The 24,997-nt window shown below is 39.2% G+C and overlaps 1 protein-coding gene across 6 annotated transcripts in view; it reads left to right on the top strand.

Annotated features, from left to right (window-relative positions):
- The window catches only part of conu (Rho GTPase-activating protein conundrum), a 115,593-nt gene that overhangs the window by 23,440 nt on the left and 67,156 nt on the right, over positions 1–24,997 (top strand). For 5 of the 6 annotated variants that reach the window (XR_005990787.2, XM_070283737.1, XM_070283736.1 and 2 more), the window contains 2 exons: positions 18,020–18,253; positions 18,319–18,386. The exons of the other annotated variant lie outside the window; for it this stretch is intronic. Coding sequence is in view for 4 of the 5 variants with exons in the window: in XM_070283737.1 (XP_070139838.1) it covers positions 18,139–18,253; positions 18,319–18,386 (183 nt within the window). In the remaining variant the exon portion in view is untranslated. The remainder of the gene's footprint in view (positions 1–18,019; positions 18,254–18,318; positions 18,387–24,997) is intronic. 6 annotated transcript variants of the gene reach the window in all.

Here is a 24,997-nt window from a genome sequence, read left to right as displayed (position 1 = left end):
AACCCGTTGTTTTGACACCTTTTAAAAAAATTCCTATTTGAAAACGCAAAGAATAATTGAAAACTTTTTTATTTATTTATTTGTTGTGTTAAAAAAGGTTCAAAGTAAATAAAAAAATTGTTTTTGCCTCGATACGAGGGTTGTTCAAAGAGTAATAAGACTTCAAACTTGGTAGTGGAAAAAAAAGGTTTCGTCCTGGCGGCCACGATTCAGGGTCTCCAGAGCGTCCGAAATGAAAAAAAAAAACGGGGTTATAATCAGAATAGATGTCATTTTCGGGTGCCGGAACAGAAATTTCCATTTTGTTTCATGAAAATCGGTTCAGTTGAACTGGAGATATCATGGCCGCCAGTTCGAAAAACGTGGTTTCGAGATAAACGCGTTTGAAGTTTGAAAAAAGCTCATTTTGCGAAGACCTTGCTTCACAAAAAAGGCTGTATCTTCTAAAGTATTTCGAAAATCCTTTTGGGGACATATACACAACATCCCAAGCTAATAAATAAATGCAACAAAAAAAAATCGAAAAAAAGTTGCCCAATGAGAAGACCCCCTTAAGGGGGTATCCTGAATTAGGAGGCCAAAAATTAGTTGTTTTTCGCGATTTTTTTTGGAAGGTAAAGAAACGACCAAGCTTCTTGCAGGTTTTGGTATATTTTTATACATATTTAAAGTGCTTAAATAAATTAAAAAAAAATATATTTCAAAATGGCGGACTTATAAGTAGTTCACTGAAGCGCCTCGTCACAGCAGTCCCTAATTGGCGGGAAATGTGCAGCTCGTAATTCTTGTCTGAAACAAAAAATTCAAAAAAATTTTCAATTTTTATAAGTGCATTTTCTAGTTGAACTAAGAGAAACCGGAGAAAATCGTGAAATCGGAACTTTTATTCAGGTTTAAAAAAAATGTATTTTTCGGGATAAAATATTGACTTTAACATGCTGTAAAAAATATAAAAAAGCGGTTTTCAACAACCGGTTTAGATCAACTAGAAGAGAATTTAATTCTAAAGAGAATAAGCCTTTATTCGTTTCAATCGGTCAATAAGTTTTTTTGTTATCTTTCCCGCCAATTCGAAAGAATCGTAAAAATGAAAAGTGGAGAAAACGCGCTTCAAAGTTCACCCAAGCGCTCGCAAACCTGCTCGGCGCTCCTTTGCTTTCATCTCTATCTTCGAAAATACTTCGAATTGGCTTCTGAAATTTTTGTGGTATATTCTTAGATAGTTTATCTATCGTTTTTTTTTGTCCTTGTAATTCAGGATACCCCCTTAATTAAGCCAGAGGCATGATCGGTTTTATTAAGAGGTGGTCAAAGGAGTTCGATTCCCCTTATATGTATAACGAAGACCCTTTTTACTTTGTTAGTACGCCCTGTATTGGAGTATGGTTCATGCGTCTGGAGTCCTTAATGCAGAGTCCATATTAACCTTATTGAATCTGTACAAAAGAACTTTTTACTTTTCGCCCGGTGATGTTGAGAGCCCCTATCTTTTAGGGCAGCTCAATTTCCACGTTCCTCGACTAACATCTAGAACCCATATCCCATTAGTAACAAATCGCTGTAGGCGGGAGTTTGAAGTATATGAACCCTTTAGGGTTTTATGTTCGGATTACAACCGCCTCTCTGATATTATTATTCGTAGTGATAACCCTCCAATACTAAAAACTTTAATAGAATTAACTCGCAGTGTAGTACCGTAATCTAGTTTTGCATGATTTTTTTTTTTTTTTTTCATTTTTGAATCATTTTTGAATTTTTTGTTTTAGTCGATTTTTACGTCCTGCAGAACGGTCGCCAGAGGGGTTCCTTTTTTGGGCATGGGCTTACGTCGCACGCAGCTCGACGCAGCCGATGAAAGTTAATTCTGGCCCTCGAGGGGCCACACATAGGCCAATATGGCCCTAGCTATCCCGGGAAATTTCCTGGATGGACCTAGAGACTATTTATGCGGTTTTCGAGATCCTTGAATATCAAGGTGTTTTTCGCAAACGCAAGGAGTCCGCCTGGCTTCCTCCTGGAGGCATCTCCTAGCGATGCCAGAACTGGAGCTCTCCATTCTCTCTCCATATTTCATTCTTGCCCTCGTTAGGCCCGGACATTTGCAAATGAGATGCTCCAAGGTTTCGGTTGCCTCGGATTCATCACATATCCGGCATTTGGCGTTGTCGGTAATACCCAGCTTGACTGCATGTGGAGCAAACAGGCAGTGACCTATTAGAATACCCACTAACATTCTGCAGTCCTTCCGCGGAAGATGCAGCACGTAGTGAGTGAGTTTCTCGTTGTGCTCTTTGCACATGTTTTTTTATATTCTGCAGGTTGCGGAATTACTCCTCCACCTGCTTTTTGCGCTTGCGTCAGTCCGTCTCTCTAGCTCGCTTTGGAGCGTTCTTAGGGAGACAGGGACGTTTTCTGCTCTTTCGCTCGCCAGTCTGACGCCTTCCTTTGCAAGTTCGTCCGCGGTCTCGTTACCGTCTATGCCTTGGTGGCTGGGAACCCAGTCGATCCTCACTGACTTAGTCGTACTCAGTCTATCTAGTGACTCCCTGCTTGCCAGTACATTTTTGGAATTGACCGCTGATGATTGATCTTATCGCCGCTTGACTGTCTACGTCCAAACGGTTTATGCTCTGCGCAAGCTCTGCTGCTTTCCTGATGGCGAATACTTCCGCCTGGAATATACTGCAGTAGCTTGGTAGCTTATACGACAGCCTCATTTCAGGGTCTGAACAGTATATGCCCGCTCCAACTCCTCCTTCCATCTTGGAGCCGTCGGTGTATATATTGAGGTGTTGAGCAGAGTCCTGGCCTGACTTCCATTCATTTGGTCCCATGAATACTGTTGTGTTTACATCCGGGCACGTTCTGGGTATCATGTAGTCAGATGTACTGCTCATGTCTCGACCAATTAATCTGTGCCCGAATCCTTGTAGCGACCAGTTTCCTGATCCAACCAGACGTTGTGCCGCCTTTCCTGCTATCAGGTGCGCTTGGATATCTAGGAATATATACCAATTATGGTTTCGAGTGCTTTGGTAGGGGTTGACCTCAGCGCCCCTGATATGCAGAGCATTGCCTGCTGCTGGGTTCGCTCCATAAGGTTATTATACGTTTTCTTCTCCATGGCTTGCCACCACACTAAGACTCCATACAGCAGAGTCGGACGCACCACCTATATGTAGACCCAATGCATTAGAGCGGGTGAGAAGCCCCATGTGCTGCTAAGAGATGCTTGGATGCATATAGCGCTATGGTGGTCTTTTTTACCCTCTCTACTACATTGGCCTTCCACATCAGCTTGCTCTCAAGTACAATGCCGAGGTATTTGACTTGTGTTTTCGGGGTCAGCCTGGTTTTGTTAATTTTCGGGGGGATCCATTGCGGCACCTTGTATCTCTTGGTGAAGAGAATAAGGTCCGTCTTATCCTCATTGATATTGAGTCCTACCTTCTCCGCCCACTGTCATATCTCCCTGAGTGTTGTTTCCATGATCGAGCTGAGGGTCGATGGACAGACTCCCGTGATAATTATGCTTATGTCATCCGCATAAGCTGTTATCTTTGGTGCTCTCCTCTCGAATCTCTTGATTAGGTCGTCTACCACCAGATTCCATAGGAGGGGCGACAGAACCCCACCTTGTAGCGTGCCTCTGTGTGCTCCTCTCACCGTGGAAGCGGTGCCCCAATCTGATTGTACCCGCCGGCAACTTAAAAGATTTCTTATCCACAAGTTGATAGCGGACGAGTTGGTAGCTTCTAGGCGATCCATTATTGCGTCCGTGCTAACGTTGTTGAATGCCCCGGATATGTCCACGAACACTCCAAGTGCATACTCCTTATTGTTTAGGGCTCTCTCAATGGTGGCTACCAACGAATGTAGTGCCGTCTCCACTGATTTCCCCTTCGTGTAGGCATGCTGGTTGGTCGACAGTTGTCTCCCTACATCGTTCCTGATGTATAGCTCCAGCAGCTTTTCCAGAGTTTTAAGTAGAAATGAGGTGAGGCTTATCGGTCTGTAATCCTTAGGGCTCACGTGGCTGCACTTTCCTGCTTTGGGCAGGAAGACAATCCGAGAGGTTCTCCATTGGATAGGGATATAGCCTGTGCTTAAACAAGCTGTATATATTGCGGAGAGCCATGGGGTGATCACTTCCTTGGTCGCCTGCAACATGGCTGGGAATATTCCATCTAGTCCTGGTGCTTTTATCCTCGCAAAGGAGTCTATAGCCCAGTTGATTCTACTAGAGGATATTAGATCTTTTGGGAGATGCTATTCTCCAGTTGCTAGGTCCTGGTGCTTATTTGCATCGGGTACCTCAGTGCATCCTGGGAAATGCGCATGCATTATTGCTGTTAGGGCCTCTTGGATGCCCTCAGTTCACTGTCCGTCGTCGCGTTTGATCTGACTCTGTATGGTTGGCTGCTTCGATAGCAGCTTCCGGAGTTTAGCCGTTTCCGGAGCAGTCTCTATATTGGAGCAGAAGTTTCTCCATGAGTTTCTATGCGCCTTGCGTATTTCCTTCTTGTAGTCCCTTAGTAGGGCTTTGTATTCCTCATTGATGATATCATCTTTCGCCTGCTTGGCGATTTTGAAGAATTCTTTAAGTTTGTTGCGTCGGAGTGAAAGGTCCTTATTCCACCTTATTGGTTTCATCATTTGAACCTGCCAGAATGGTATCTTTTATGGGGGGTACCGCCCACTTGCGTTTTATGCCTTCCGCCAGGCACATCCAGCCATGGCTAACGGCTTACTTCCTTAGGCTTTTTAGGGCAGAAGGAGTTGAACCGTGGCCTTTGCTAGACACTGTATTATCGCTGACGGGGCAAGCAGCGATGCATTACCCGTGTCCGGGCTAATACAGTGCCCATTGCCCAGCCGGCACCCTCGGGGAGGGTTCAGATGGAGGATTTTTGCCATTCGATATATTCACTAACTTCAAGCTGAAGTACATTTAAGTGGAATGTCGATTTGCAAGAAATTAGATCGAATGTTTTCACTATTACAAGTGAAGTTGTAATCGTTATATGTTGATTCAGAACATCCGATATATTACCTACATCCGATTACTTACAGAAGCGTGCTCTTGTGGATATGGTGCAATACACTTAATCAATGGGGATCCTTATGATGTGAAGTATTTTAGTAAAACTACATATATACCCCGCGGAGTTTAAATACCATTCTTATGAATTGGAAACAATGGCTGGCGTAATAGTTTAAATTGTTTGCATTATTTGCTTGGGTGACAGTTTGTAGTCTATTCTAATACTTGGTGCACGTGGAATGATTTCAAATCCAGTTATTAAAAATAAAGTGTCAGAGAAACATGTCAACTTAGCAGAAATTTCTAATGACTAACTGATCAACGTCAGGATTCAGAATAGAACTCAAAATTGAAATTGAATTGAGTTAAGAAAAGGGGTACGGTGTCGAAAAATATAATGAAATTAAACGTATTATTGTCTGTCTGTAGGGTCCCTTACATTTCGTCGGTCGGTAACTAATCAAGGTAATGAATCCGTTATGCATTTCGGTTGGAAAAAGACTCAGCAAGATTGATCAATATTATTGGTTTGCCAAATGACCGCCGTGGACTCGGGTAACCGGTAATGGCAGGATGATTTTGGCAATGTGCAACTTGTGTTGCATTGTAAAGTTAAAAAATATGAGACCCATCCCCGGAACTTAAGGAATTGAAGATTGAAAATATGTAATGTTTGTTTAGTAGATTTGGATGCAAGAAGACAAGCATCAATTTTGTTGATATAAATTGTTGCAGAAGGACTTGTGCCAGAATGTGTATGTTATCTGGTTGTAGAAGGAAGGGCACCATAGGTTTTATGTTAATGGATTGCAGAAGGACTTACACCATAGGTTTTAAGTTAAGGGGGGGGTAAGGTATTTAATTTTTTTTTTCGTAATTTTTTTTTTATTTTTTATTTTTAAGACCTAATATCTTAAGAATAGTGTGTCCAAGTTTTACATCGATCATGGTAAAATTGACGAAGTTATGCAGAGTTGAACGAAGGTCGGTTGGTGTTAAATGCATGAGAATCACAAAGTTTAAAGCGCTCTCCTGAAAAATTCAATTTTTCAAATCGGTGTACACGATTACAGAAAAACTTCTGGACCGATCGATTTGAAATTTGGCACACACATTCTTTAACTAATTCCTAAGCTATTCACGTCGGCCTTTTTTTAATTTTTAATTTTTATATATTTTTAAATTAAGAAATAACGTCTTTTTTTTAGTCAAAAATCGGGTTTTTGACTTTCAAATTTCCTAAAAAATCACAAAAAACTAAAAAAAACAAAAACGCTTCCTGAATACCTCGGGACACTTATCCTTTAACGAATGAGGTATACTCTTTTTAGATCGGATGATCCTGTGGGCTGTTAGGATGTACACCGCAAAACAACTTTTTTTGGAGGCGACTCGGGAGATTCCCTGTAACTCCTCTACCTCTAAATATTTTTCAATACAAAATTTATCAAAAACTGTTCAAATGTTGTGTTATTATATGGTATTTAATTCGTTAAGCTAACTTTAGCCGTTTCGCCACAACATTTTATAGAAAAGTGGGCATTTTTGCACCGAATTAACCTTACCCCCCCCTTAATGGGTTGTAGAAGGACTTAACCCTTGTGTTTAAGTGTTGCAAAAGTAAATTAAGTTTATTGGTAATAGATGGACTTATGCCAATGTTTATTGGCATTATGATTTACTCCGAGAGTGCATTTAAAATTATTGATATTAAAATTTGAGTAGCATAGCTAAAAGAATATATTGATTTTCTGTCAATATGTGTGATCCAAACTGAATTTATTGAATAATGGATTACATTACGGTGAATGTAATGCAACGAAATTATAAACAGTTATGGGTTTAGAGAAAAAAATGTAATATACAAAAAATAAAAAAAAAAAAAGAAAATAATATCAAAATGTTTTAAAGAAATTACACCAGTGAGAGATTTGATAAACTACGAAAAATGTCCAGCTAATGTCAATAGATGTATCTAAGTAAATATTAATTTAATTATATTGGATTAAAAAAATTAATTATACTTTTGGGAAAAAAATAGAAAAACTAAGCACAAGAGGACGTGTGTTTTTCCAGGATGGCAGTGTCACAGATAGTTTATTGGCCCAATATAATGTGTGGCATAGAATGTTTGTTTTGTCCACAGTATGTGCATTCCCAATTGAAACAGGCGCTACAATGACTCGACACTTTTATCTAATGCAAATTGCATTGTATAGATTGTAGATTAGCATGTGTCTCCGCACATTAGTGCTTCTCGAACAAAATCCGTTGCAAAACTAGAAAAATTCATGATCGCAAAACCGTTTTTTACCAAACATATCCGAAGGCAAGTTTCCAAAGATTCCAAAAATGTAATAACAAATTTTTTTTGTGGAAGATATGAGCATTCAAAGTTAAAATTGTTGAAGAATAGGTAAACCTGAAAGTCGACTATTCTCGTAATATTACACAAAAACTGCATACCCAATGGTCATGATTTTTTTTTTTGTTTAAGACATGTTTATTCATTAACTCTATCCAAATTAAAAAAAGGGTAGTTTAAGTGGCGCTAGTACAGGTAAATCGGTACCAGCAGAGTGTCCATTTTCACCCTTTTCTAGAACACTACAGTATAACTATATATTCCTGAATCAGAATCAGTTTTCATCGGCTGCGTCCAGCTGCGACTCTGGAAATGTGAAGCAAAAAACCAAAACAACTCAGGGTAAAACATACCAAAAAATACCAAAAAGTACACAAACTGCAACTGCAAATGAGGACCTATTCAACAAGTTGGCTGCATCATCTGGCCCGTTTATTCCATGTAAAGTCTCGAAAAGAAATAGAATCAAATAATTATATATAGTTCAAAAATGCTTAGTTTATTAGAAATTCCCCAAATATAAGCATATATTTAGTAAGAAGTAGTCAAAATGAACAAAAAAAACCAGAAAGGAAGCTAACTTCGGCACGCCGAAGTTTGTATACCCTTGCAGATTGGTTTTCATATTTATATTATAAATTATAATGCCGAAAACAGACACTAAACACAGTTTCATAAGATTTTACCTATACTTATTATGTTTACAGTTTGACAGTTACAGTTATACATTCCCAGCTTTACATTTTCTCTACAGCTATATGATATAGTTGTCCGATTTTCAAATTATTTTTACCAAAATTCTGAAATAATACTAAAAGCTCATGTCTCAAAGTAGATGAAAATGCGTTGAAAAACAAGGAAGTAATAATTTTTTCTATTACTTTCCCTATCGTTCCTATGGCAGCTATAAGATATAATCGTCCAACTTTCATAATTTTTTTTTTTTTTTTTTTTAATGCTTTGCTTTTATTTATTAAATTTTCTCATTTATGAGACTAACAATAAGTGTATAAAATCTTACAATACTACCTAACTAACAGTCATGAGACTGGTACAGGGTAAATGGCCCTGACTAATTATGACTGGGTTGGAAGGCCGTTACGTATTAGACGGCTTCTTCTGGAAACCCGTATCAAGTCCCTTGCTAGAGGATTTGGATGGGCAGAGAGTTTTTCCTTGTAGGACGCTTTTTGTTTTTCTATTTCGTTCTTAACTGTAGGAATGCCGAGATCCCTGTGGATGTTTTCGTTGCGAATATACCATGGTGTCCCAGTGATAGTTCTCAGGATTTCTGATTGGGCGCGCTGTATGATGTCTAGATTGGTGCTTCATATTGTTGTACGTTCATATTGGCTTTAGTGTGGAGTTGTAGAGCAGGACTTTGTAGTCCAGACACAGGGGCGATCGGGAGTTTATGAGCCAGTAGAGGCTGTTGGCTTTTAGTTTTAGATGAATTTTCTTGCATTCAATGTGTCTTCGCCATGTTAGGCGTCTGTCCAATTGGACGCCCAGGTACGTTACCACGTTGACTTCGGGGATCAGTGTGCTGTTCAGGTAGAGCGGCGGGCATGTTTGTCTGTTGAGAGTGAACGTTCACTTTTGTTCATTTATTTTGATACGCCAGTCAGATAGCCACTTCTCGACTACCTTGAGGTGGTTGGCGAGCTGGGCTGTTGCACGGACTGGGCATCTGGAACGGCTGAGGATCGCAGTGTCATCAGCGAAAGTGGATAATGTTAGCTGGTGGCTTGTGGGGATATCCGCTGTGTATAGGACAAATAGGGTAGGCACAAGTGCGCTTCCTTGTGGGACTCCAGCTTCGATTGAATAGGTCCCGGATGTTGTTGCGTTGCACCTCACTGCGAAGACTCTGTTGTAGAGATACGACTCAAGTAATTTGTGTGTGTATACCGGCAAAAGTGTTTTTATTTTGTGCATGAGGCCGTTGAGCCAGACGCGATCGAATGCTTGAGAAACATCGAGAAATATCGCGCTGCAATATTCTCGATGCTCGAAGGCTGTGCGAATTTCTGATGTTATTCTGTTAGCTTGCTCGATAGTTCCATGTTTTTCTCTGAAGCCAAATTGATGAGCTGGGATGATGTTGTGAGCTCCCAGATAAGGAATTATGGGCTTTAGTAGGCATTTTTTAAATAACTTGGACAAGCATGATAGTAGACTTATTGGTCGGTAGGATGATGGAATCGTGTGGTCTTTTCTGGGTTTCGGTAACATTATAATTATAGATTTTTTCCATTTTGTTGGGTAATGGCCGAGACTTATGATCCCATTGAAGATTTTACAGATGACCTCAATAGCACAATTCGGAAGTTCAATTATCATTTTTTGAGTTATTAGGTCATCGCCGGGAGCCTTTTTCGGCTTCAGTTCCCGGATGACCTTCGTTATCTCGTTCGGACGAAATGATGCTGGAGTAGAATCCGTTTCAGTGTGGATTTGCGGTAGTTCAAATGGATTTGCAGCAGGGTTCGGCTGGAAAACGCCCTGGAGATGTGAGGCAAATGTTTCGGCTCTGTCTTTCTCGCTGCGGGCCCAGCAACCAGATGACTTTCTTATCGGGGTGATGGTTTCAGCCGGTGAGCTTAAATTTGGGTGAGCTCTCCATAATGGATGCTTTGTGCTGGTGGGCAAGAGTTTTTCAATATATCTTAATTGTGCTTTTTCGGCATCTTGCTTCAGGGCCCGGCTTAGTTTGCGTGTGGCTTCATTAAGACGTTGCTTTGAGCATGGCGATCTATTGGTTTGCCACGCCCGTCGCAGACGACTCTTTTCTTGGATAAGCTGTTCAATTTGCTGGTTCGTTTTGAATTTGATTTTTTGCACATCCTTCTGTTGTGGTGTCATAAAACTAAAATAGAAAATCTGAAATAATATAAATTGGATATATCTAAAAAATGATGCAAAAATGTTGAAAAACTACCAAGCAATAATTTTTTTTCTTAAAATTTATCGAATATGTGTATGGTAGCTATATGATATAGTCGTCCGATCCGGCCCGTTCCGACATATATAGCAGAGAGAGTATATAGAAGACTATATGCAAAGTTTCATTCAGATAGCTTTAAAACTGAGGGACTAGTTTGCGTAAAAACGGACAGACGGACAGACGGACAGACGGACATGGCTAAATCGATTCGGCTGTTGATGCTGATCAAGAATATATATACATTATAGGGTCGGAAACGTCTCCTTCACTTCTGACTGAAATTATAATACCCTGCAAGGGTATAAAAATAAAATAAATATATAAAAATAAACAAATAATTTTATGTGTTCAAAATATTTTTTTTATTATTTATAACAATAACTAAACTTTTGTTCTTAAAAATTCGTTTCCATAGGAAAAAATTAATTTTTCACTTTGATACCCTATTAACTGGCGAATTTGTGTGCGTGGCACATTATGCAGTACATATATCAATTTTATAAGTAATTGTCAAATACAGTTTAAATTATTCGATTGTGCGCCGGCGCCACGCGTATTGATGTGAGAGTTAAACATGGACAGATGACAGCCACTAAGTGAGGTCTGTTCGTCTGCCACAATCATAAGGGATAGAGAGACAACTAGACAACTTGTCGTTTGAGTGAAAAGTAATGAACGGTGAAAGAGCAAAGGTTTAACAGACGTGATCTCGCATTCTAGACTGAGTTCAACTTTTAATAAAAGAATATAAGTTCCCCTGAAATGTAAAATAATTTAGATTTTCTTGTTTTTCTTTTAATTATCCAACGGCATAATGTTGAGGTCGAAAGAATGGGGACTGTTCTAGAAATCAGGCTTATTCTTACATCATCTCCAAATCGAACCAAATCTTCAGTCCTACCTTAAACGAAAGTTTTCTTCTTTTAGATCTTCATCGTGTTAAGGGGGTCTTCTCATTCAAACCCCGTTTTTTGGACCCTTTTTAAAAAAATTCTTATTTGAAAACGCAAAGAATAACTAAAAACTTTTTTTATTTATTGTATTAAAAAATGTTCAAAGTAAATAAAAAAATTGGTTTTGCCTCGATACGAGGGTTGTTCAAAGAGTAATGAGACTTCAAACTTGGTGGTGGAAAAAAAAAGGTGTCGTCCTGGCGGCCACGATTCAGGGTCTCCAGAGCGTCCGAAATGAAAAATAAAAACGCGTTTATAATCAGAATAGATGTCATTTTCGGGTGACGGAACAGATTTTTTTAAACATTTTTTTTAACAAAATGGCGACCATTCAAAAAAAAATTTCGATTTCGGGCTTTTGTTTTGTAGTTTAGTGTAAAAAAAAATATAAAAAAAAAATTTAAAAAAAATCTGTTCCGTCACCCGAGAATGGTGACAATTCTGCGTCGATTTCACTTTGTTTCATGAAAATCGGTTCAGTTGAACTGGAGATATCATGGCCGCCAGTTCGAAAAACGTGGTTTCAAGATAAACGCGTTTAAAGTTTGAAAAAAGCCCATTTAGCGAAGACCTTGCTTCCCAAAAATGGCTGTATCTTCTAAAGTATTTCGAATTTCTAAAAATCCTTTTGGGGAAATATACACAACATCCCAAGCTATAAATAAATGCAAAAAAAAAAAATCGAAAAAAAAAAGTTGCCCAATGAGAAGACCCCCTTAAGCTAGTTTTTTTTACCAGGTCCCGACGGAATACCTGGCTGTGTGGTTAGGAATTGTGCCGAAGCCCCTTCTCAAATTGTTTACCTTATCCTTAGAAACCTTCCACATGCCCCATATTTGGAAGGAATCATTCGTTATTTTTCTCCACAAAAAAGGTAGCAAATTGGAGGCCAACAATTTCAGAGGAATCTCTAAGTTGTCGGCCATCCCAAAACTGTTCGAAAATTTCATTACTCCTCATCTGGAGACTGCAGCACATGTGTAGGTCCATTATTTCTCCATGTCAACATGGTTTTATTAAGCAAAGATCAATTACATCCAATCTTTTGGAGCTCACTTCCTTTATTATAAAGGGCTTCCGAAATAACTTTCAGACATATGTAATCTATACTGATTTTAGTAAAGCATTTGACTCTGTTAACCATTCTCTGCTTGTTCGGAAACTCGATTTAATGGGATTTCCGATTGATCTTCTAAATTGGATCTCATGTTATCTAAATGGTCCTTTTTAAAAATAAACTATCTAATGTTCTTAGAGTTACATCTGGCGTCCCGCAAGGGAGTCATTTGGGTCCCCTATTGTTTACATTATTTATCAACGATCTGCTCGAAGTTTTGACCAACTCCAGAGTACTTATGTACGCTGATGACGTCAAACTCTGTGTGCAATTTAACGACGCTACTTGCCAGTCAGACTTACAGACAGATCTTAACCATTTTCAAACATGGTGCCGCGTGAACTTATTAAACTTAAATGGCTCTAAATGCAAGCTAATGACATTCTCCCGTGTCGTTCCTAAGCCTGAAACTGAAAAAATTAATATAGTTGATGATTTGGGTGTCCGTCTGGATCCTAAACTCGACTTTATCGATCATATTTCGTGCTTGGTGAATAAAGCCAGTTGTGTGCTTGGTTTCATTTCAATGAATTCAATGATTTTGTAACATAATCTTTATATACTTCACTTGTTCGTCCTATCTTAGAATATGGATCCTGCGTTTGGAGCCCTTAGTATAGCGTCCACAGTAAACGCATAGAATCGGTTCAGTAGAACTTCATACTTTTCGCTTTAGGCGGTTTAAACTGGGATGCAAACCAGAGGTTACCGTCTTATTCTAGTAGACTCTTACGAATTAACTTACCCTCTTTATCTAATCGTAGAACCATAATCAGTGGTGACGTGGAAAGTGCTGACTTGCTGGGTCAGCTAAATTTTCACGTACCAATAAGAAACACTAGATTCTTTTTACCATTAGTTTTTCTCCACTGTAGAACATCCTTTGAACTGCATTAACCCTGTGCAAATTATAATGATTCGTACACCATAACATCTAATGTTGACAGCCAAAACTAAGAACTTTGATCTTAACCCACTTAGTATGCATGCAAGCAACCAATCCGGCAGCACGCCAGTAGTATCAACATCTTGCAAAAAACAAAAAAATGATAAGGTATTTCGGTCCTGGGGATTTCAGGAGTTGTCCCGATGTAGCACCACAATAGGGGTCCTTACGTCTCTGTGCTGAACCGTTGATTAACTAGCAGCTTGTTGTTTGCTTTGCACAAGCACTTGCACTGGGAGTTGTTGGTAGCTTTTTAGAAAGATTTTCAAACTAAAAGTAAGGCGACCAATGATAGCATAAGACGGTAATAGTGATAAACGCATAATAATAACAACTTTGTATACCCTTGCAGATATTATTTCATTACATTTTACCTATACTTATTATGTTTACAGTTAGACAGTTACAGTTTTACATTCCCAGTTGTACATTTTCTGTACATCTATTTACATCGTTTCTATGGCAGCTATATGATATAGTTGTCCGATTTTTATGAAATTTATAGCAAAATTCTAAAAAAATAAAAAAAGCTTATATCTCAGAGTAGATCAAAATTCGTTGTAAAACAACGAAGTTATAATTTCTTTTCTATTAATTTCCCGATCGTTCCTATGGCAGCTATAAGATATAGTCGTCCTATTTTCATGAAATTTTTATCGAAATTCTGAAACAATATAAAATGGTGCAAAAATGTTGAAAAACAGACAAGTTATAATTTTTTTTCAAAAAATTTATCGATCATTTGTATGGGAGCTATATGATATAGTCGTCCGATCCGGCCATTTTATATTATTTCAGAATTTCGGTAAAAATTTCATGAAAATCGGACGACTATATCATATAGCTGCCATAGGAACGATCGGGAAATTAATAGAAAAAACATTATAACTTCGTTGTTTTTCAACCTATTTTTATCTACTCTGAGATATACGCTTATTTTATTAGTTCAGAATTTTGGTATAAATTTTATGAAAATCGGACAACTATATCATATAGCTGCCATATAAACCGATCGGTAGATGTAGAGAAAATGTAAAACTGGGAATGTAAAATTGTAACTGTCAAACTCTAAACAATAAGTATAGGTAAAATTTAATGAAATAATATCTGCAAGGGTATACAAACTTCGGCGTGCCGAAGTTAGCTTCCTTTCTTGTTTTTTGAAAGTTTTGGTGTTGAAAAATTACAATTTTAGTTAAAATTTACTTTTCAAAAAGGTATAGGGTAAGGTGGGGTAAAGCCGACCTAGTAAATGGTTTTGGCTATAAAATGCTTATTTTACATCGGATCAAGTCGTTATATATACCAAATTAAAGGTTAGACTTTTGCGCAACTTTCTATGCATTTTATTCATACCTTTGAAAGTTTTGAGATACAAGCGTTTTACGAAAAAGTTCATTTTTGCTATTTTCAAAAATGATGGGGTAAACCCGACCGCCTATGTTTTTGGTTGATTTTGTACAGATATAACCTAAATATAGGTTTTGCAATGATAAATCAATCAATGTTAATAAAAGATAATAGAATTAAAAAAATGAAAATAGCAAAATAATTAATCAGTATCGTCTGATTCGCTGCGCAAATAGCTTGCTGGCGTTTTTTGGTTCGAGTTGAACGTCTGGTTGGCTGCGATGTTGATGGTTTTGGTGTGATTGTTGTTTTTTTTTTTTTATTTTTTTGCGGCTTCCGTTTACCCCACTATTTAGAGGTCGGATTTGCCCCACCACGTAATTTTTCATAACAACGCAATTAAGGGTCCATTCTGGTTAGTTGGGCCAAAAAATAGCCAATTTTCAGAAATTTTTTGTGGACAAACGAAAAGACATAGAAAGTTCAAACTTGTCACATATATTTATCATAGTTTTATTGCAAGACGTTGATGCACTATGTACAGTACATATCAAGTGGAACTTGCGACACCAAGCACGTGCTTGTTCTGTTAGTAATTAGTAAAACGCGAAGGACTTAAAAAAAAGGGTGCGGGGAGACTACTACTGGCGTACTGCCGGATTGGTTGCTTGCATGCGTAAGTAGGTTAAGATTGAAGTTTTTAGTTTTGGGAGGCTATCAACGTTAGATATTATTGTGTACAAATCGTTATAATTTGCACAGAGGACTCTAAAGGGTTCATGCAGTTCAAAGGATGTTCTACAGTGGGGCAAAACTAATGGTAAAAAGGATCTAGTGTTTCTTATTGGTACGTGAAAATTTAGCTGACCGAGCAAGTCAGTACTTTCCACGTCACCACGGATTAAGTTGTATATGAACTTAAGATGATTTAGCAAAATTTTCAAAATTTTTAGAGCATGTCCTGAAGCAGGACACAGGGCGGCGTAAGCCCATGCCCAAAAAAGGCACCCCTCTGGCGACCATTCTGCAGGACGTAAAAATCAACTGAAACAAAAAATTCAAATATGTTCTTGTTTAGTATTAATGTGGTTATGGAATAGGCTACTTTTTTCAAAATTGAATAAAAAATAAGACAATGGCGGCGCCTCAAAAATTTTTTTCGTTTTTTTGAAAAATTTCTGCACTTTTTTTTTGATTAAAAATCCAGCCCGAAAAATGTAGTTTTCCAGAAAACGCGTTTAAAGTTTTATGTTTCCTCTGTAATTGCTTTGAGTCGGCCGGTTCGGAGGCTCATAACTTTTAAACTATTACGTATTTCGATTTGATCTTTTAGTATGATATTCTCACCTAAAGCTATCAAAAAATGCAAAAAAATTCGTTTTTTTTTTTTCAACTAACCAGAATGGACCCTTAAAAAAGAAATTATGAAAAAAAATGAACCAGACTTACGAGGGTGGTCCGATAAATACTTAGCCTCAACGACTGAGGTGTTCCAAATCGGTTATTGATATTACTATCGATTAGAATATTCTTTTGGACGACTACTGTACAAATTTCAATCGAATCGGTCCCAAAGCTTTTTTAAAACCACGTGTGGAAGTTGGCAAGCTCGTGAATTTTAAGGAAATGGAAAAAGAGCAGTACCGATCGGTGATAAGATTCCTATTTTTGGAAGGGAAGTCGCGCTCCGAAATCAAAGAGCGCTTGGATGCTGTGTATAGTGACTCTTCTCCTTCGATGGCGACCGTCAAAAATTGGTTCAATGAATTTCAACGTGGTCGCATATCCGTTTTCGATGAGTCACGCCCAGGTGCCCCAAAAACGGCTAGTACGGAGGAAAATATAAACAAAATCCACGACCTCGTATTGGGAGACCGCCGATTGAAGGTGCGCGAGATAGCCGATACAGTAGGCATCTCAAAAGACCGCGTGGGCTATATCCTGCACGAAGTTTGGGGGATGAGAAAGCTGTCGGCGCGATGGGTGCCGCGTTTGCTTACTGCAGACAACAAACGTAACCGAGAGACCACTTCAGAGCAGTGTTTGACGCTCTTTCAACGCAATCCGAAGGAGTTTTTGCGCCGTTTTTTGACCGTTGACGAAACGTGGATCCACTGGTATACACCAGAGACCAAGGAACAGTCGAAACAGTGGACTTTACCTGGCGAACGTGCTCCGAAGAAGGCGAAGACAGTGATATCGGCCGGTAAGGTGATGGCCACTGTTTTCTGGGACTCACAAGGTGTGGTTCTCATCGACTACCTGGAGAAGGGCAAAACAATTACAGGGTCGTACTACGCTGAATTACTGGGCCGATTCGATGCCGAATTGCGGAAAAAACGGCCCCATTTGGCCAAAAAAAAAAGTTCTTTTCCACCATGACAATGCACCGGCACACACCTCCGCTCTCGCCACCGCAAAGTTGGTCAAATTGCGGTACGAACTGCTGCCCCATCCATCGTATTCGCCAGATTTGGCTCCGTGCGATTTTTTTTAGTTCCCAAACATGAAAAAGTCACTCGCCGGGCAAAAATTTCGATCAAATGCAGAGGTCATCGATGCCACGGAGGCCTATTTTGCAGACCTTGAAAAGTCATATTTTTTAGAAGAGTTAAAAAAGTTGGAGCATCGCTGGACTAAATGTATAGACCTAAAGGGAGACTATGTTGAAAAATAAATTGGCACTTTTCCAAAATTTTCGTTTTTCTTTTGTAGGCCAAGTATTTATCGGACCACCCTCGTATATGCACTTTGTAGCATTTTATTCAATGAATCTAAATCCACTTACCTTTTCATGCGATAACTTTGACAAAAAGAAATATCCTGCAGTTAATTATGCACAAAAATGAAAGTCAAAATTGTGAAAACCAACTTTTTGTCGTTTGACCATCTCAATGTTGACTAATAAAATGATGTCATACCACCATTTTCATTGTTTTTGATGCTCTACACGACAACACTAATATTAGTTTGCGTAGTGCTTCCGATTTTCGAAAACAGAGGGAGGTCGGGTTTACCCACACTGTCAGCTTTACCCCACCTTACCCTACATATATAAAGTCAGTCACACCTAGTCCCACTTTGATACTTGTTTATTTGCATATAATGAGAAATGCACACAACAACAATTTGTATGAAAATGCCAATTAAAACACTGTATTAACGCCTTTATACTCTTGCAAACTAATAAATATTTAATAAAGTTGATTGTATATAGTTATTCTGAAAAGATATACTGTTACATACCCCAGAATGGTTATAATAATGACATAAATAAAATAAATTGTATATTTGCAGTGGTTATAACCTTTGGACGTAACAAAACAAAACAAACAAAATAAAAGCAGTACCTTTTATTTTGTAATCTGAAATTTTTAAGTGCCATATGTTTTCTAAAACGTTATACAAAAATTATAATGAATAGCACTACATCGATGGATAATTTAGCTGACCAGGACTACTCCGAATTTCTCAGCGAATATTTTTTGCAATCAAGTTCACATTGCAATGAGCCTGAAGTTAATTACGAAGGTGTGTATGCCTAAAATGAATTAAAAAGTTCAATAATAAATTTTATTAATATCTTACACTTATAGATGGGGAAATGGAAGCAGAATGGTTGATATCCGCCGGTTATCCTGAGTTGACTAAGCCTTTTGAACAAGTAAGGGTATTTTAAATTTGTCGAAACATGAGTTCAATAGTTTTCCTCGTTCTGGTGATTTAAGAACAACAAAATCATATCCGTTCTGATGGCACAAAATAAAAAAGAAGCTATCTTCGGCACTCTGAAGTTTGTAAATTTATGCAGTTTGCAATGGCATCATTGATCCAAAATGTAACGAACGTTTTTATACGAGCAGACTTCTTGTACATTCAAATATTATCAAACATTTCTCCCAGTGTGGAACAAAAATCGAACGCAAAGAAGATCAAAGACAAACGTTTTGGGCCAATTTGGACAATTTATTTGGCTTTCATCTGAATTGTTATATTTTCTACTTTTTCTTTCCTACCAAAATCTCGTCTGTAGACATAATATCTGGCAAATGTGCAGACACTCTCTTTGTGACTCATTTAGTTTTTCCTCAATCCCGCGAGGAAAGCGCTTTCTCGCGTAGATTGATGAGGATGACTGTAAGGAATAAAAAAATCACATCTGCCGAAATCTGGTATCTTGAATAAGTCTTTAAGTTTAAATTGTCCAAATCCAATTTCTATCTTTCCGAATTGTCATTACTTTGTCTCATTCTTCTATCCGCTCCTCCTTTTGGGTGAACCGCTTAGTGTCGTCTGTTTTGCATTCGCCCTCGTCAGCTTTCCTCGATGCCCTTGGCTTGCGCGCTTAGCGCTGATTCAAATTGCCGTCGCTCGATTTTAGCGTTAAGGGGGTCTTCTCATTCAAAAGCCGTTTTTTGGACCCTTTTAAAAAAAATTCTTATTTGAAAACGCAAAGAATAATTGAAAACTTTTTTTATTTATTGTATTCAAAAATGTTCAAAGTAACTAAAAAAGTTGTTCTTGCCTCGATACGAGGGTTGTTCAAAGAGTAATGAGACTTCAAACTTGGTGGTCGAAAAAAAAGGTGTCGTCCTGGCGGCCACGATTCAGGGTCTCCAGAGCGTCCGAAATGAAAAATAAAAACGGGGTTATAATCAGAATTGATGTCATTTTCGGGTGACGGAACAGATTTTTTTTTAAATTTTTTTAAACAAAATGGCGGCCATTCAAAAAAAAAATTTCGATTTCGGGCTTTTTTTTTGTAGTTTAGTGTAAAAAAAAAATAGAAAAAAAAATTTAAAAAAAAATCTGTTCCGTCACCCGAGAATGGTGACAATTCTGCGTCGACTCCACTTTGTTTCATGAAAATCGGTTCAGTTGAACTGGAGATATCATGGCCGCCAGTTCGAAAAACGTGGTTTCGAGATAAACGCGTTTGAAGTTTGAAAAAAGCTCATTTTGCGAAGAACTTGCTTCACAAAAAAGGCTGTATCTTCTAAAGTATTTCGAATTTCTAAAAATCCTTTTGGGGACATATACACACCATCCCAAGCTATAAATAAATGCAAAAAAAAAAAAATCGAAAAAAAAAAGTTGCCCAATGAGAAGACCCCCTTAAAGAAGTCTACAGGTCAAAAAAAAAAAACAAGAAAGGAAGCTAACTTCGGCACGCCGAAGTTTGTATACCCTTGCAGATTGGTTTTGATATTTATATTATTAATTTAAATGATGAAAACACACACAAAACATAGTTTCATTACATTTTACCTATACTTATTATGTTTACAGTTTACAGTTGTACCTTCCCAGCTTTACATTTTGTCTACATCTACCGATCGCTTCTATGGAGCTATATGATATAGTTGTTCGATTTTTATGAAATTTATACCAAAATTCTAAAATAATAAAAAAAAAAGCTCATATCTCAGAGAAAATGAAAATAATTGAAAAACAACGAAGTTACAATTTTTGTTCCTATTAATTTCCCGATCGTTCCTATGACAGCTATAAGATATAGTCGTTCGATTTTCATAGAATTAAAAAAGAAAATCTGAAATAATGTAAATTGGCCATATCTCAAAAATGGTGCAAAAATGTTAAAAACTGCCAAGTTATAATTTTTTTTCTAAAAATTTATCGAACATTTGTATGGCATATATAGCAGTGAGAGTATATAGAAGACTATATGCAAAGTTTCATTCAGATAGGTTTAAAAATAACGGACTAGTTTGTGTAGAAGCGGACAGACGGATAGGCGGATGGACGGACAGACGGACGGACGGACGGACAGACGGACATGGCTAAATCGACTCGGCTGTTGATGTTGATCAAGAAAATAAAGAGGCCTGCTCCGGTAATCGTAAAATTTTATCGATTTCGTGTTGGGCGAAAAGGAACCGTTTTCGTTGTTTGCTGCTCCGGTTTTCGGCAAATTTCTGCTATCGGAATGTTTCGATTTCTCATTATTTCTCACTGCTCAAGCAGCTAATAAGCAAACAACGTAAATTACTGTTTATTATACACTTATGGACAAAATAATAGGTGTGATTTTTTTTTGTTTTTTAACTTTTAATTTCTAATTTATTTCTTTATAAATCGTAACAAATCAAGTTTTTTTCATAACTCATAATATTTGTCTACATTTAAAAACTAAAAACAGCTTGTAATGCTACCATATGCCGAGGATAATATGCCACTTATATGGAAGTTCCAACAGGATAATGACCCGAAACACTCATCGTGAGTTGTAAAGGATTGGTTCCGGGAGCAAAATGTGGATGTTTTTGAGTGGCCAAGTCAATCCCCGGATCTCAATCCCATTGAGAATCTCTGGGGTGAAATTAAAAGAGAAGTTGGAAGGACTTTTTGCCAAAATATCGCTCAACTTTGGGATATTGGTACAACATCCCAGTTGAAACTTGTCGCAAGTTAATATTGTTCATGCCAAGACGAATGGAGAAAGTCCTAAAAAATAATGGCGGATATACCGGTTATTGACTGCCAATTAGTGATTTAAAACTGAATCAGGACCAAATTGATTGAAAAATCGATATAATTTGAAAATTAATCGTCCTACAACTATTATTTTGTCCAGCCAAAATTTGTGAATATATCTATAAAATAGTTTTTTTTATTTATTAGAGAGTTTGTTAAGCTGATTTTAGTTTTTAAATGTAGACAAATATTATGAATTATGAAAAAAACTTGATTTGTTAACATATATAAAGAAATGAATTAGAAATTAAACGTTAAAAAACAAAAAAAAACGCACACCTATTATTTTGTCCATAAGTGTATTTACAATTTCCCTTTTTATAAGCCAGAAAAAGGCAAAAAATGCTAGAGTTAAGTAAATCTAGGCATGTAAGATGCTGCCACGCTTTTCACAGTTTTAATTCCGTTGGTCTCAATTAATTATTTGGTTAATTTTGACCATTTAAGTAATCAAATTAAGTATCATTATTTATAAACAACATTTTTGACTCTCTTCTAAAGTTATTAATAAATTCAATTATATTTTATAAGTATGTTTACTCGGCAGTTGCGTTCCACCAACAATATGGCAGCCTTGGCGATAACTTTTTGCGGTGAACTTATCGACTTATCGACCTATCGCCAAAACGAGAAAACTGGTTGAACACGGCAAAAATTATGTTGTCAAATCTGAGGTGGGGTCAAAAATAAATTTAAAAAAAAATAACTACCTGCCAGAATGATCTTATGGTGGTGTGGAATAAACATCAATAGACCACTGAGTAAACTATTTTTTTCCTTTTGTAAATTAGATCTGATTTCATATAAAAAGAGCCATTTATTTTTCATTCCGGCCAGAAAAAGGTGCCCGTTTTTCAAATCGAAAAAATCTTTCGTTTTCGATTACCGGAGCACCAATTTCTCGTTTTCAAAATCGAAAACGAAAAAATCTTGCCGTTTTCGATTACCGGAGCAGGCCTGATAGACTTTATAGGGTCGGAAAGGTCTCCTTCACTGCGTTGCAAACTTCTGATAATACCCTGCAAGGGTATAAATATTGGTTTGCTAATAGAGTTCCTTTATTTCGAACTGAGCTCATATTAACCGCTCCCTTCTCATTGCAGTAAGCCCGAGACGATCGACCCTTCCGAAGTCGAGAGCTCCTCGGTCGAAAGGCGGAAACTTGTCCCTGTTAATTTTTCTTAACTTTCTCTGCACTCATTTCCCGCTGCCCAACAATCCCACCCATAGTTTTACCAACGCTTCCTAGATAGCGCCACTGCGCTCTAAAACAAAACGTTACAAAAAGTAACAGGCGAACTTTGTCTCGCCCCAATTTCACGACTTCATATAAACCCAGAGTAATAAAAAAACACTGGTAATTCAAATTTGTTGTAAAATTTTTTTGTTTCGAAATCAGTGGAGAGCGATGTGATAAACAATATTTTTTGTTTTGTTATCCGGTGCAAAAATAAATAATGATAACGGTTTTCCCACACGCGAACAGGCTACGTATAACTGCCCATGTGAAAAACATTGATATTCCAGATTTATCGCCCGACAAGCTGGCCATGAAGGAGGACATAAAACCCCTTTGTTTGCGGTTCGGCTCTAGCGAGGTCGCCTTGCCAACAAAGGGAAGGGCAATGAAAAAGTGGCCTTCAAGAGGAGCAGCAAGCTCCCCCGATCGCCCACTGCGCTGGAAACCATGGAGGATGGGCGGAGCCCTGAGTCAGGCTCTACGCCGCCTCCCCAGAGGACAAGGGATCACAGAGATCTACGCCTACAAAAATGATGGACAAGACGACGAGCCACATCACCGTCTCTACGAGGGAGCTATTTGCCAAAATGAAGGTCCTTTACGCGAGCATCCTTGCAGAGAGCAGAGCGGCAGCCGCGGGCGCCAATGAACTGCAGGAGAGCGAGGTCGGGAACAGTCTGTGCCCAAAATGCACCCAAAGCACACTCTGCACCAGCAAGGGCAGCAGACACCGACAGTTTGGAGGAAGGATGCTACTGCTCAAAAAGAGTCCTGGCGGAGTCTTAGCCAGACAAATGGGCCGGAACTACCCGCACTTGCGTCTGCCCCTACACCAACCGGCGCAGCGCAGCAGGGAAGCGCGAAAGGGCCCAAAAACAACCGAAATAAGCCCCAAGGATCCCATTCAGAGCCCGTGTAGGCCCCCATTGCTGCCCGGATTCTCGAGAACCCCGGAAAACCCACTGGTGAATGGGAGGTAGTCGCCAAGAAGTCGAGGGCAGCGCGCCGTGGACGTCCTGATGCTGTTATCGTGCAGCCAAACGGCAAGTCCTACAGCGAGGTGCTAGCCATGGTGACCAGGATGGGTGACAAGCAGTTGTCGGCCCTGGGTGCCTGTTCTCCGAGGTTCGTCGCACTAACAACGGCAACCTGCTCCGAGAGGTGGCCAAAGGGAGCGTGGAGAGCGCCGAGACCATGAAGGAGAGCATCGAGAGGGTGCTCGGTGACTCCGCGACTGTTCGTGCGTCGACGGAGGGCACGAAAGTGTTGGTTCTGGAGAGACGGAACATAGACTCCATCACCTCGAAGGAGGAGGTCTGTGCCGCTGTTGCCGGCCAATTCAATTTTGAAGTTAAACGTGTGAGAGTCCGGAGCATGCGCCGTGGCCACTCAGAGACGCAGCTGGTGGTGGTCAGCCTGCCCGTCCCATTGGGCAAGGCAGTTCTGCAGCGTGGCGAGGTGCGAATCGGATGGTCGATGTGAAGGATCCGGGAAAGATCCGGACCACCGAGGTGCTTCAGATGCCTGGAAACAGGGCACATTGCGATCCACTGCTTGAACCCGGTGGATAGAAGTGCCTGTTTCATCAAATGCGGAGAGTCGGGACACAAAGCAGCCAGATGTTCCAAGGAGCCCTCTTGTTTCCTTTGCAAGGCGGCTGGTAGCAAGGACACAAGGCACCAGGCAGGCGGCAGTGGCTATCCAGCCGCTGCCGGAGGGGATGGAAATAAACGAATCTAATGCAGTTAATTCAGTTAAACCTGAATCACTGCAGGGCCGCGCAGGACTTTCTGACGCTGACGGTGCGCGAACGTGGCTCAGAGTTAGCTATCCTCAGCGAACCATACAGGATAGGAAACAGCCGAGACTGGGCCACGGACCGTACTGGCAAAGCGACCCTGTGGCTATGCGAAGTGGGTGCGCACCAGTTGCGCGACATCAAGGCGGCTGACGGCTTCGTCCGAGCAAATGTTGGTGGTACGTGGCTATACAGCTGCTACCTGGCGCCCAGCCTCTCGCTGGAGTCCTTCGGTCGAATCCTGGATGAGTAGAGCATCGACCTCCGGGGACATAGCAACGCGGTGATCGGTGGCGACTTCAACGCCTCGGCTATCGAATGGGAATCCTCCCAAACAAACGCAAGAGGCCGCGCGGTTCTGGAAACCTTCGCCTCGCTGGACGTCGACCTCTTGAACGAAGGCTCCCGACAGACCTTCAGCAGGGCAGGCGCGTGTTCGGTCATTGACCTCACGTTCGTTAGCTGTGCGCTGCACAGTAGCGCCTTTTCTCATTTAGCGTTGCAAAAATCATATTTTTTGAACCAAATAAGGTAATCGAATAATTTAAACGGCATTGGACAGGTAATTCTTGTAAAATATATATATGTACTGCATGAAGTACCACGCCCACAAATACGCCTTTTTAAAGGGTATCAAAGTGAAAAAATAATTTTTTTTCAATGAAAACAATTTTTAAACAAAAATTTTTATTTAATTTTTTATGTTTATTTTTATGTATTTGCTCAAATAAAAATAATTTGA

Source organism: Drosophila kikkawai, chromosome 2R, assembly GCF_030179895.1.
Source record: "Drosophila kikkawai strain 14028-0561.14 chromosome 2R, DkikHiC1v2, whole genome shotgun sequence".
Taxonomy (NCBI): domain Eukaryota; kingdom Metazoa; phylum Arthropoda; class Insecta; order Diptera; family Drosophilidae; genus Drosophila; species Drosophila kikkawai.
Note: the sequence above shows the minus strand (reverse complement) of the source record. Positions and strands in the feature narration are given on the sequence as shown.